The 14,439-nt window shown below is 39.9% G+C and overlaps 1 protein-coding gene across 14 annotated transcripts in view; it reads right to left on the reverse strand.

Moving 5' to 3' along the window:
- Positions 1–14,439, reverse strand: part of ATP8A (ATPase phospholipid transporting 8A1) — a 293,688-nt gene that overhangs the window by 235,736 nt on the left and 43,513 nt on the right. For 9 of the 14 annotated variants that reach the window (XM_083119287.1, XM_083119286.1, XM_083119285.1 and 6 more), the window contains exon 3: positions 3,017–3,113. The exons of the other annotated variants lie outside the window; for them this stretch is intronic. In XM_083119287.1, coding sequence (XP_082975413.1) covers positions 3,017–3,113 — 97 coding nt within the window. The remainder of the gene's footprint in view (positions 1–3,016; positions 3,114–14,439) is intronic. 14 annotated transcript variants of the gene reach the window in all.

Consider the following 14,439-nt stretch of genomic DNA (forward strand, 5'->3'; position numbering starts at 1 on the left):
CTATTCAAACCTTTTATTTCATTCTATATATACGGGGCCAACAGTTATGCATGCTAAAACGACATAAAATAACCCAAATAATAATAAATTATATACCTCAAATCAAGCAAAGATATACATATTAAGCATCACATCCTACGCGTTATGCAACCCAATCGGCAATGAAGATGGTTGGGTTGCATATAGCTCCTATCAGCCATAGAAATGATGGTAAATAAAGTCCCCCTTTTTATATATAAAATGTTCAAAATATTAGTGAAAATCGTCGATCATCCAATACGCTCGGCCACCGAGGCGGCTATAAGATACTGGAACATGGGCTGCTAATTGTGTGGATCAGACCACCACAGACTTTCATTAGTACACCACATTTTAAATATTTGCACGGGCTATCTGGATGGCGCGCCTTGTAATCACGGGGTCGAAGGTCAGATTTCAGGTTAACGCAGGTTGTACAGTGATTCGGTTTTCACTTTAAACTGTAGGTCCAGTTCGGCGTAGCCTAGATGAGGATAAAAGTGAACTTGAAACAAAAGCTTTAACTATTTGCAGTTAAGATTACCTGTAGGTGCTTTCAATAGCTGGGATTTTTACCAGCGAAGATAAAATGTGAACGCAGTGGTATATTGTGTCCAATATGGCCATTAAAGGGGGAAGAATAGAGGAAGCCATCTCGCATATTGTCGGAAAACTCTTGCAGCTATCTTGGCACAGCTCCACTTGGGGGCTGCATTGGGTATCTGTAACTGTTCCGGAAAACGATGCAATATGTTTGTACGGAATATAGGCTATGAAGTGTGTAAGTTCCACCAAAATATAGAAACGACCAAGATTCAGAGAAATTATCACTTTAATATTAGAAATCAAAAGAATAAAGCCTGGCCAAGAAGGAAGAACACTTCTTCCAGGAAACAAAACTAAGTTTTGGGCTGGTTCTATCAGAACCATACATCTGTTGTATTTAAAAGAACATATGAAAATTGCTGTATTTGGATTGAAACCTTTACAAAATAAACGAAAAAAGAACATACTGACACGCATTGCTATACAAATGTAGCGAGGGTGCGTTTTGACAAAAGTACTGATCTCTCAGTTTTCCACTGAAGCGCAATTCTCCAATTTGTTACATAATACGATTGCCTGTTAGGGCTACTGTCGGCTTAAAAATTGCACATACTCTAGTTTGGACTTCAATTAAAAATTAACCTATAGACCTACATAAAAACGAGTTACATCAAAATTTAGTTTATTCAATTCTGCGTTAATCTATGCCAACCTTTTTTTTTTTCGAGTATGTCATATATTTGTTATGGTGGTAAGAGCAAAAAGGTGCATTTTTTTTAGTTTTCCAAACGATCGCTCTCTTTGAAATTCTATAAATAAAAAACGGACTGTTCGATCGTGATGAAATTTTAGTATGGTGCAGGCAGAAAGGTTTTAAACATAACTCTTCATTTTCAGATTTTTAAAATTTGTCAAAAAAAAACGTTCTTATCAATTTTGCGAAACAACTTTTTCTTAGTATTGGGTAGTCCTACAAAAACAATATTGGTCTTGCTTTGACGCTATTTGTATTTGTTTTAAAAATTCATTGCCATTGTCAATTCAAATTGTGAAACCGATTTTATACAGATTTTTATTCAACGGAGTAAAGATGTACGTGGAACGTAGCAACACCGTACGCACTGACTCGCGGTGACAGCCCGCAGTTTGCACGGTTCAACGGACACGCTGTGTAGGTGGTAGATTTAAGGAAACGAGATACAGTTTATCATGGGCTTGAATATTGGAAAGTAAAGAGATACACTTTATCATGGGCTTGACTATTGAAAAATTAACTCCCGGTTTATTCTAGAGCAAAGTTTCTCAAAGTTAGTTATGCGTACCAGTACTGGTACGGGAGCTTGGTAGAAAAACAGAAAATTATTGTAAAATATCCTTACCTCACTATTAATACATCATTATAGTAATCTCTTATTTTAATATCATAAAAAGGAGGTAATCTAACTACAGTTTCCGTAATTGTATAATTATTAGTTACTAGTATTAGGCAATATAATAATGTAATTTCCACGTTAGCATTGAAAACCCCTAGCATTACTTCGTGGTTCGATGAAAATATGAATATTCGTTTAGTGGTAAGTTTGAGAAACCCTGTTCTAGAGAGTATGTTGTTTTACCCTCACGTGACAGGTGCTTTTATTTATTGATCGATTTGGTTTATTTTACCTTACTATTCTGCCACGTTCTGGCTAATCGCGACGATGAGATTTGGGTGATGATATGATTAAATTGATGAAGAGCCACTCACAAGATTGATTGATTTGGTGTTTTAAGTAAGGTTAATCGGGACTGGGCCTACAGTTTAAAGTGGGAACCGAACAACCCCAAATATCGAGGACCCCTTGATTACAAGGCGACGACGCTACCATTGCACCATCGAGGAGGCCCACTCGCAAGGAAGTGGACTCGAACCACTATGTGGTTTCGCTGGTGATAGAACCTGGGACCTCTTGATTACAAAGTCACGACGTTACTACTACGCCATCGGGGACGCCCAAACTAATACGGCGATTAGATTTCCGTGTATATCTAATGGAGAAAAAATAACATTTTCCTATTTCAGCATTTCTGGTCTGACGTCATTTTCTTCAGATTTTCTCCTTTCCTCTTGGGTACTCTGTGCAGTTCCATAAAGTACGTTCATAAGAGTACATAAAAAAAGTAACACTTCTGTACGGGTCAATGTAAAATTCTAGCCTCAGTCTATTAGACACCAGGTTCTTCGCGTTACGTGAAGGAAACTACATCTCACATCCGTAAATTCCGCTTTTGCTCGTTACTTTACGAGCAAGTAGAGTAGTTAGTAGCTACTGTTCTAGCACTATGTTAACAATATATAAAGACTGCCACACTACGCGTTACGCAACGAATATATGATACTGTTCTTTGCTACAACTCTACTTAGCGGAAGTGCACTACAGCTTACAGGAGCATGGCTTACACGTGACCAAACCTTTAAAATTTGACATGTCCGTGTTCCTACATTGGTATGAAGAGTCACTTTCGAATACACCATGTACCATGACGCTTGATGAAGAGTTGACTGTTTTCTGCAAACGAGAAAAGTCACCGGTTTATCTTTCCTTAATTTATTATTATCTTAAGGCACTACTTTCCTTTTCTCTGACTTTTATTATTAGTACATTGATCTAGAACCCCTTGTGTAAGAAATCGGCCTAAGTTACTCCAATTCTTCAGTTACCACTACTTCAATTAAGAAGGAGCGGTTGGAAAGCGAGATAACTAACTCGTAAGGTTACGAATCAAACGAGACAGCCAATAGTCCCCCACCCAAATTTCATCAACACATTTCACGAAGGCTCATTTCATGGTTTTTTGGCTATAAAATTATCCTTACATACCCTTAAATACAAATGAGTCCGATCACTGGACCAAAATGATTTTGTGTGTGGCCACTGATGAACCAAAATGTGCTTGGCTGTTGGGCCGAGATGGGTCTGTCTAATTGTACGATGCACGCCAAAGAAAACGATAGTACTTACTGCGTGTCGCTGTCACAAACCCATACCTCTGGAGTGGAGGACCATATTATATTCCATAAGGTGATTCGACTCGGATGATTGCAAATGACACTCACTGATAATAACGAAGATATATTGACTAAAACAAAAGATTACATGTATATACAAACTTGCTGCACTGCAACGCGATGCACGGAATGAAACTACCACGCACACTCGGCCATATTGTCTCGCGAACTGACTGAGCGTCACTCTCTCTCTTTGTTCGAGATTAAACATAAAACAAAACTGAATTCCCCTGACATCTATTGTTAAAAATATCAATTATATCAATTATGACTTGAGACATATTCCCCCCTCTTGGTCAAACAACGTTTGACCAACTTAATTCACTTATCTCCGTCCTTATTGCACTGAGGGAGTGGAACTAGTCTGTGAATCGATCTCTTGAAGATCCCTGAAGCTGTATGCACTGTGGCCACTCGAACTAAGCCGTCTCTTCCTGGCTGGACGCTGGTGACTCTTCCCAATTTCCACGATAGGGGAGGTAAATGGTCGTCTTTGATGACAACTATCAAACCTGGTTTGAAGTTTTCTTGTACGCTAGTCCACTTGGAACGTTGCTGAAGACTGTTTAAATACTCCTTGGACCATCGCTGCCAAATGTTTTGATGAAAGCTTTGGAGTCTCTGCCATCTGGACAGTCTATTTCCTGGGAGGTCAGTGAGGTCTGGCTCGGGAAAGGAATTAAGGGCTGAACCAATGAGAAAATGTCCAGGAGTGAGAGCACTTAAATCTTCTGGATCGTCGGATAAAACAGTCAGAGGCCTTGAATTTAGGCATGCTTCTATTTGGGTGAGCAAAGTTGCAAATTCCTCAAAATTCAATGTTGACTTTCCTACTACTCTAACTAAATGATACTTCATGCAGCGTATTCCACTCTCCCATATTCCTCCGAAATGTGGTGAGTTAGGTGGAATGAAATGCCACTGGAAGGATTCAGAACTCGCGTACTCATGAATATTTTGTGCGAATTCCTGTGACGAAAATAAGTTATGTAGCTCTTTAAGTTCGTTTCTTGCCCCGACGAAATTCTTGCCATTGTCACTGTACAGATTGGCACATTTACCTCTACGAGATGTAAATCTTCGCAGGGCTGCGATAAATGCGTCTGTGGTGAGATCGGAGACGAGCTCTAAATGTATAGCCTTGGTGGCTAGACAAATGAATAAAGCCACGTATGATTTACGATGAACTTTGCTGCGTGGCGAATGCGATTTAAATAGAAAAGGTCCGCAATAGTCTACACCAGAGTTGAGAAATGGTCTTGACGGTGTGACTCTAGGTGACGGAAGTTGACCCATGAGTTGCTTGGCCGTGGTTGCCTTCAACTTGTAACAAGCGAGGCAATTGTGAATTACTTGCTTGATTGTACGCCTTGCTCGTACAATCCAGTATTGTTGCCTGAGGGATGACAACAATAACTGTGATCCTGCATGAAGCTGTCTCAAATGTTCCGCTTCTATTATGAGCTGTGTCAGGTGACCTTTCGAAGGTAGAATAATTTGATGTTTTGTTTCATACGTCAAATTGCTATTCTTGAGTCTTCCTCCAACGCGAAGAAGGTTGTTGCTGTCCAAAAATGGGTGCAGGCTCTTCAATGTGCTGTTGGCTGAAACTTGTTGGTGCCGTTGAAGATCTTGAATTTCAGACTTGTAGCTTGATAGCTGAACAGTCTTGATGCATGTATGCAATGCTGATTGCATTTCCTTTGTTGAAAGACTTCCTTTTACTTTGTTGGACTTTCTGCAGTTATGTATGAATCGCTGACAGAAAGCTATCACTCGAGTTAATTTCGATAATTTGGAGAATCGTTCGATTGTTTGCTCAAGCGAACTCTGGCAAATTGATACTGCCGTTATGCTTATTCCCTCCGGAATTTCTACTTTCCTTGGCTGCTGCGTAAGTGGACAATGCTCTTCTGTATCTGTTAACCAATGTGGCCCATGCCACCATAAATGGCTATGTTGTATTGAAGTGGGTTCAATACCTCTTGAGATTATGTCTGCCGGGTTATCTGCTGAAGGAACATGTTTCCAATCGCTGCTTTGCGTAATGTCTTGAATCTCTGCTACCCGGTTGGCTACAAAGGTTTTCCATCTGTTGGATGGTGCTGCTAACCATGCCAATACAATTTGTGAGTCCGACCAGAGATGTATCTCGTCTACCTTCAGACGTAAAACTGGTAATACCTTGTGGACTAATCTTGCTAGGAGTAATGATGCACATAATTCAAGACGAGGTAATGTCACCTTCTTGACTGGCGCTACTCGTGATTTAGCACAAAGTAGATTTACTGCTGTTTCGCCTTTATGGTTAGTTGAATGCACATACAAACATGCACCGTAAGCATATTGAGATGCATCTGCAAATCCATGTATCTGGATATTTCTAACTGTTCCATTAATTAGAACAAAACGATTGACTTCAATGTGTTTAATTGCAGGGAGTTGTCTGCGCAACTGTTGCCATTTCTGATTCAAGTCTTGTGGAAGTTCTTCATCCCACTGAACATTGCATGTCCACAATTGTTGAAGAAATGATTTGTATGTAATAACAATTGGAGTGATGAGACCTAAAGGGTCAAATATTGACGCAACGACTGATGCTACCTGTCGTTTAGTGCTTGATATTTCGACGTTATTCGCTACTTCAGAAGCTTTGCTGTTGATCAGTAATTTATCTGCAATAGGATCCCAAGATAAGCCTAAAGTCTTCACTTCTGAATCGTGAAATTCGACTGAAAGCTTCATTTCACGCATGGCTGGTGGAACTGCTTCTAGCACTGTCGTGCTGTTCGAACACCATTTACGCAAAGTAAATCCTCCACGCTGCATAATGTTAATTAATTCTGCCTGAATCTGCAATGCTTCAGCTACGTCTTGTGCTCCGCTCACTACGTCATCAACTAACATGTCTTCCTTGATGATACTACTGATGCGAGGATGCCTGCTGATTTCGCTGTCTGCCAGTTGCTGTAAGCATCTAGTAGCTAGGAATGATGCCGAAGCTGTGCCATATGTAAGCGTTCGTAGCTCAAAAACTTCAATTGGATGCTTGTTGGAGCTTCTCCACAATATTCGCTGTAATGGATTGTCATCTTTTTGCACCTTAATTATTCTATACATTTTCTCTACATCTCCTGTGAATGCTATAGGATGTGTGCGAAATCTTGTCATGATGGAGAATAAATCTTGTTGTATGGTGGGCCCGACCATCAATATGTCATTGAGGCTCTTGCCACTTGTGGTTTTGGCCGATCCGTCGAAAACAACACGGACCTTGGTGGTGGAACTCTGTGGTTTGATTACTGCGTGATGTGGCAAATAGTAGGCTACCCTGTGGTCATGAGACATCGGTAATTGTCCTACAGGTACCATGTGACCTAGCTGTTCATATTCATTCATGAATTCTGTGTAAGGAATCCTTAGTTCCGGTTGATGCTCAAGTCTTTTCTCTATTTGGAGAAATCTCTTGGTGGCATGTTGAAGTGAATCGCCCAATGCTTCTCGACTTTCCTTGAGTGGAAGTCTAACGATGAATTTGCCTGTTTCGTCCCTCACCGTGTTTTCACAATAGTGATGCTCACAGCTCATTTCTTCCTTTGTTCTATGCCTGGTATATATCTCCTCAAGGTCCCAAAATCGCTGAAGCTGTAGGTGGAGACTTTCTTCCGTTCGAAGGAAGCATGATATCGATGAATTGTTGCCACTGCATTGTTGTGGAATGCGTCCTGCGACTATCCATCCGAATTCAGTGTTTTGTAGAATCGGCAAATCAGCTGAACGTGTTATGCGATCAGGCTTGAGAATTTCGAAGAAGATCTGGGTGCCTATCAAAAGATCTATCTTCGCTGGCACATCAAATGTCGGATCTGCCAATGTTACATGTCTTGGTATTTTGATTGATGCTCGGTCAACTCGATGTGCAGGTAAGTTGCTTGTGAGCCGCGGCAATATTGAGCATTCAATGTTGGAACGCCATGTGCTTATTCTAGATTGCAACTGAATATCCACCTTGAAATTTGCTTGTGACTCCGCATTGTTTATGCCTTGAATCGGTAAATGCTGAGGATGTTTCTTCAGTTTGAGACGCTGAACCAACTCTTCAGACGCAAAGTGGCTCTGGGATCCACTGTCTAGCAAGGCTCTACAGTATATCCATTGACCTGCATGATTCTTGACCTTTACCACTGCCGTGGAAAGTAACACGCGTGATGTATGATGCCCTTTGAGTGCACAATAAGAAGCTTGTGGAGTTTGATCTTGATTCTCATTTTGCGTTGCTTGAGAATTTTCATTCTTGCCTTCTTCCGTACATTCTGTGCTGGAAAATGACGTTCTTGATATACTATCATTATGCAACAATGTGTTATGCTTCCGTGAACATTTTTTACACGAACCTGCCTTGCAAAGACGCAGTATGTGATTTGGAGATAAGCAGTTCGTGCAGAGTTTATTCCTTCTAACACAATCATACTTCTGTTTGTTAGTCGCGGCAATAAATGATGCACACCTAAAGAGAGCATGCGGCTCTTTACAAAAGAAACAAGAGTTCGCACTAGTGGTACTAATGAAAGATTTCGAAAAACCCTTGTTTGATCTTACATTGTAATGCTGAGGTTTGATCGATTGTTTATTTACATCACTTGGTGTGGGCTGAATGCTTTCCAGCGCTTGACATCGTCTTTCCAAAAACGAAAAGAAATCATCTATGCTGACAAAATCTGTTTCACTATTTTGCAGTTCCCACGCTTTCCTAGTTCCTGAATCTAGCTTAGACACAAAATGCTGAGTGAGTAACATGTCCGCCAAAGGTACATCTGTGTAAAGCGCATTTACTGCATTCAAGTTGCTTGTCGCACATCCCACAAAGGAACGCAATTCCTGAGCACTTTCCTTGCTGACTGCCTTGATGTGCAATATTTCGTGCATGTACGATGATGCGATTAGCTTCTTGTTTGAATATCTACTCACTAACAACTTCCAGGCAACTGCGTAGTTTGCCTCCGTGATGGGTAAGTTCTGAATGAGCTTGTACGCTTCGCCCTTGAGCGACGAACGTAGATACTGAAACTTCTGAATGGAAGCGATGTCTTTGTTATTGTGTATTAAAGACGTGAAAGTGTCTTCATAGGACAACCAGTGCCGATAATCACCCTCAAACGTTGGCAATTCTATTGTAGGAAGTTTGAGCCGGGTTGCTGTGACATGCGATGTGTTGACAGCATCATGCTCCGCTTGAACCTTATCATGCTGCGATAATAAAGCTTGCATCCGGGCACTCAACTTGTAGTACGCCGTTTCCAATTCGTCTCTGACGTCATCCTGCGATGAACCAGTTTCAGCTTCTAACTGATCTTGCACTTGCTCAATGTCCACCCAAATGCGAGACAATGCATTGAAACGAGTACGCACTTCTTGAATGTTTCCTTCACTTTCACTGAATTGATTGACGAAAGTTTCCATTCTAGTGATTTTTCCTTTTAATGTCCCTCGTTGTCTAACGAGACGCTGCTGCACTTCGCTCTCACTCATTTTTATGAAGAACACGAAAGGTTAAAGGAAATAAATGCAAGGAAATGAGCCAGACAAAGTAAAATATACTTACCGACCTCCTGCGCCGTTGTCGTGAAGAAAATGATGCATGAAAAGTATCGTCTAGCTGTTTACATTCCTTTGCTGCGAACGACAATGGAGCTGCATTGTTGGCAATATGGCTGCTGTAAGAAACTGTTGTTTCCGCACTGCACTAGCACTTGAACTTGAACTTGAACAGAATGCCACGTAGCTGAAACATCCGGCCCGGAGGACCAAAATGATTGAGTCCGATCACTGGACCAAAATGATTTTGTGTGTGGCCACTGATGAACCAAAATGTGCTTGGCTGTTGGGCCGAGATGGGTCTGTCTAATTGTACGATGCACGCCAAAGAAAACGATAGTACTTACTGCGTGTCGCTGTCACAAACCCATACCTCTGGAGTGGAGGACCATATTATATTCCATAAGGTGATTCGACTCGGATGATTGCAAATGACACTCACTGATAATAACGAAGATATATTGACTAAAACAAAAGATTACATGTATATACAAACTTGCTGCACTGCAACGCGATGCACGGAATGAAACTACCACGCACACTCGGCCATATTGTCTCGCGAACTGACTGAGCGTCACTCTCTCTCTTTGTTCGAGATTAAACATAAAACAAAACTGAATTCCCCTGACATCTATTGTTAAAAATATCAATTATATCAATTATGACTTGAGACAAACCTATACCCATAAAAATAAAGATTTTGAATAAATCCCTGTGACAGTACTCAAGTAATGGACAGGATAGAGATGGGAAGGAGTATGTGGCAGGTGAGGTTCCGTGTTCTAAATGTAAGTAGAAAAATAATGCGTGAGGAGCTCCCCCTTTCAGCCATGCCTTACCGAGGATTTGAACTTCGATTCACGGCTCCGTATCGCGCTATTCTAACCACTCAAACACAGTGTGGCAAATTGTCCTAGAGGACCTAGAATAAGCCCTATCATTAAATTTAAAGTGGAGAAAACTTTACTAACATGTAATTAAAGAGTGCTTGCACAACTAATTATCTCATGTGGATACTCTGCAATTGAAAATGCAAATAACGGCGAGTCTCTAAATAAATTATGTATAAAATGAAAGCAAGCATTTGTGTATTTGCACAATGACAGCACGTTTGTGAGGCAGATAGTGGGAGTTCCAACACATTATATACTGTTTCTATAATAAATACTCAAAAGTGATCGAGCAGGACCCTGTGGCCGAGTGGTTAGCACATCGCGCTGCGACGCCAAGGGTCCCGGGTTCGAATCCCGCTCGGGCTTGGTTGTCCATTCATCAATTTCATCATTTCATCACTCATCCCCATGTTCGCAAATTAGCCAAGAGGCAGAAAACGCAAAGTAAAATAAACTAAATCAATCAATCAATCAATCAAAAGTGATCGCAAATGATCTTCCTCACCGCTACAGAATTTTACGTCCTCATTCTTTTTCTTTCATTCAAACCAAACCAACCAATTGTTCTTCATTTGCCGTTCCTTTTGTACCTGCTTCCCATCTCTCCTTCCTCGCCTTTCACAGACGGGAAAAGGGGAAGGGGAGGGGAAACTAAAGACTTTAGACTGAAATAAAATTATCGGATTTTTAACGTTCAGCTTTGTTTTCAACACAATCGTCTTTACAACATCACTTTAAGATTGCAAAGGATTGCCTTGCAAAAGCATCCTTTACAGTATGATTTTCAATAATGTTTTACTACATTTTAATGAAATATACGAGTATACAGATACCTAAAATACGAAAAAAAAGCACTTTATCCGCGAGAGAAGGAAAGTGTAACAAAGGAATTCATTTTTGAAACTGGAAATGAATTCTAGGGCAATTTATTCGCCGGTCGCCGTGTTCAGCATACAGCGCTACGAAGCTGGATCTACCAAGGTTCGAACTTGGGTAAGGTTTGTTCAATCGTATAGAAATAGTGCTCGTGGGAAACCTTGGCAATTCATTGTAGTTTCTCTAATGTGACGTGGGGCTTAGACATTCCTAATAACCGGGGCGACCTCACCCATACAAGCATATTTAGTCAATTCACTTTACTATCGAAACCTTCAATGTAAATTGGGAAGTGCTTTTTTTTATTTTATATGTACGATCCACACTTGTTTCTCACTGCATCTTCACGTTGCACATGTGTATGAAAAATAAAATTACGCTGACGACATCCCAGCTGTTAACTGTGTAATGGTGTAACAACTCTCTTTCTCTTTCTTCTGATGTTGACTAACGAGCGCATTGTCAAGGAACTGCATAATTGCCTGTCTCATTTCAATGTCCAACTATTCTTCGTCTCGCAGACAAAGGAGATTCTCTCCGCTACTTCGAGGGTTCAGTCAAGTGTGAACAAAGGAAATAGAACTCCTCCGATATGCCTCTTTTCTATCTTATAAATAAGTTTTCAGAAAGCGAACTTAGTATCCTTTGAGACTGCTACACATGCGTTCACAAGTATACTTGGAAGTGTCTGCAAGTCGATTTAGTGAAATTTTAAAGTGCAAAGTGAAACGAAAGATATACTACATCTACACCCTTAACTAATCAAAACAACTAGAATCACATTATTAGGGCCCAGCTTCTTCGCTGGGAAGATTTACCCTTGCAATTAAGGGTTCTTGGGTTCGATATCCGGTGGAGGCACATAGTGGTTCATATCCCACTTTATAAACTGATGGTACAGTCTCGATTAGCTTATCTGTGCATAAAGCGAACTCAAAACTCTATCCAAAGTCTGTGAATCTGCAGTGTACTCCACATTTTCACGATAAGAACAGCCTAGTGTTGATAACTTGTACCAAACTATCCGAAAACATGAAACGCATTCGTGGCTTTTACCCAACCTTCTTTGATTGAATTCTGTACTGAATTGTCATTCGTGCCGCTAATATTGTTGGCGTTTGAATAAAAAGAAACGCGTACTAATTTCTCGCGTTTATTGTTTTTTTTAACACGTACTCCTTTTCGTGTGAATAAAATGATTCAGAACCTGCCCCCCTTCCTACTGAGGAAGTATCCTCAGCGAGCACCTCCAGTGGTGAGCAATTTGAGCATGCGCAAGATTTTGATAAGAATAAAAAGGATCCCAGTTTCAGAAAACAAGCAAGTTCTTACATATACGTGTGCAATTTGTCAGATCATTAAAAATGTTGATATATCTATCAGACATAGCTTGGTTGAAACTAAGCCAGAGAGGACTTTATTCATACCAAAATGGAGTAAACCCTCATTTCTTGAGCACCTTACAAATAATACAACCTATTGGTGCGAAAAGCAGAAAAACTCTAGGTGAACTTGGTTTTTAAGATTCATCTGCGTTTACCTGCAATATATGTGGCATTAAGCAGGGAAAGCTACAATATGCATTTATAAGCATATAAAACTTCACGAAAGTGGACAGAATTGAGACAAATTCATGTGCCGAAATCAAATAATGAATTACCCTTGATAATCACCTCATCTGTTGCCTATTGTTTTTCAGTCCATCTGGGAAAACAGGAAGCATAAAAAATATTCGTGAAGCCAGGAAGACCTTGGACTTTAATTAGCTATAGTTACCGTCAATTTTTTTACAATTACAATTGCAGTTGTAAAATTTTAGGATGCCAGTTTGTGATGGTAGAAATAACTTTACTTTATCGCATTGTTTCCCCTGGTGCTGCAAAGGAAGAATAGCAAAATGGCCGAAATGCAGAAACGTGACTGCCTTATGATGGCGAGGCTATTGTTCGTGGTGATATTAAAAGTAACCAACAGAGTTCCAGAATTACAAGGGAGTGTGGCAACAAAACATTCTGGTTGCTGTCACGAAACATCCAGCAGCCAATGTTCCATTCAATGCATTGTGTTTGGCAACAGAAGCGGAATTCATCTCCGGATATTGAAAGGTTCCCGCTGTGAACATAATGAGTCAATAAATCAACTTAATTTCCGTGTCGCGGGTATGATAATTTCTTATGGTGTCCCCTCCCCCAACACACAATACTTCATCGTGTTAAGAAAGCGATGGAAAAGAATAAGAATTTTCAAGTAATTCCCTCTCATGATAATTTCTTAAGATTGAACTCAACGGTTCTGACACTGGGGTGCGAAAGGTTCTTTTCCCCCCTTCCATTTTGCATAATGCACATGGTTACTGAAAAAAAAAAGTTTTCCGTGCTTGGTTTCTTGCACCATGTTAAAAGGATTTTGGTAATGATATATTAACAACGATGAATGACATGTAAGAGCTCAAGCAGGGTCCGTAGCCAGGATTTTATTTCGGGGGAGGAGGGGGGCACATCCCATATCAGCACAGCCGTCGTTGAAATATTTGTAGAGCGGGGCAGGCCACTATTAAACTTGATTAGTAGAACTAATAATGGCAATAATAATTATTACCACGGTTATAATTGTCATTTTACAATAATAATTATTATAAGTTATTTGAAATAAACCAATTTTAATCAACATTTATTGTTATTATTATTATAACTTATATGGAGACTTCGCTACTCGATCCACCGTATGAGTGAATATCCAACACAACTGTTGTCCATTATTTTCTTACATTTTGTACAGTTAGTGTACTGAAATTCACAGTTATTGCACTTTGTTACTAACTTTTACACATCCCTTCCAAAAAAAGCTTTAAAAGTTAGGGCCAAATTTTACTCATAAAATTTATATTGTGTGACCTCTCACAAAGAAAAGTATAAATTTTGGGAGCTGTGGATCCATTTGTTCTTCGGATTAAATGGTAGAATATAGAAATATAACCTGGTTCTTCTATTATACACTAAACTTCTTTCGATATTTTATTTAATCCTGCTAAGGAAGTTAAACTAATTACCACGTCCATATTATTTGAATTATATTTGAAGGATTTCGGGGGCTTCAGCCCCCTTAGCCCCCCCCCCCCGACTACTTGCCTGAGCTCAACTTATTCTTATATATATTACTGCAATATAAGAATGTTTACATTTTCAATGTGTAGACCTTCAAACGTTACGAGCATTTAAGAAGTGCTACCCAAATTTTACTGGGAAGAGTTTTAGTTTCATTTCATGAGAATGTCGCCCCGTCACAGGAGGGATGTAGCTGAATCTCCGTGAATAAATGAAATAAGAAATATTAATTTCGAACATCCAATCCTTTCAATTTCAATTTTTCTTCAATTGAAGAAAAACATAACTCCATTACGTACGCAATTAACTTATAACTGACAATATATTTGATCCCTACTTTTAAGGCATTTTCTGCATT

The sequence above is a fragment of the Lepisma saccharinum genome, chromosome 3 (genome assembly GCF_977018435.1).
Source record: "Lepisma saccharinum chromosome 3, izLepSacc3.1, whole genome shotgun sequence".
Classification (NCBI taxonomy): domain Eukaryota; kingdom Metazoa; phylum Arthropoda; class Insecta; order Zygentoma; family Lepismatidae; genus Lepisma; species Lepisma saccharinum.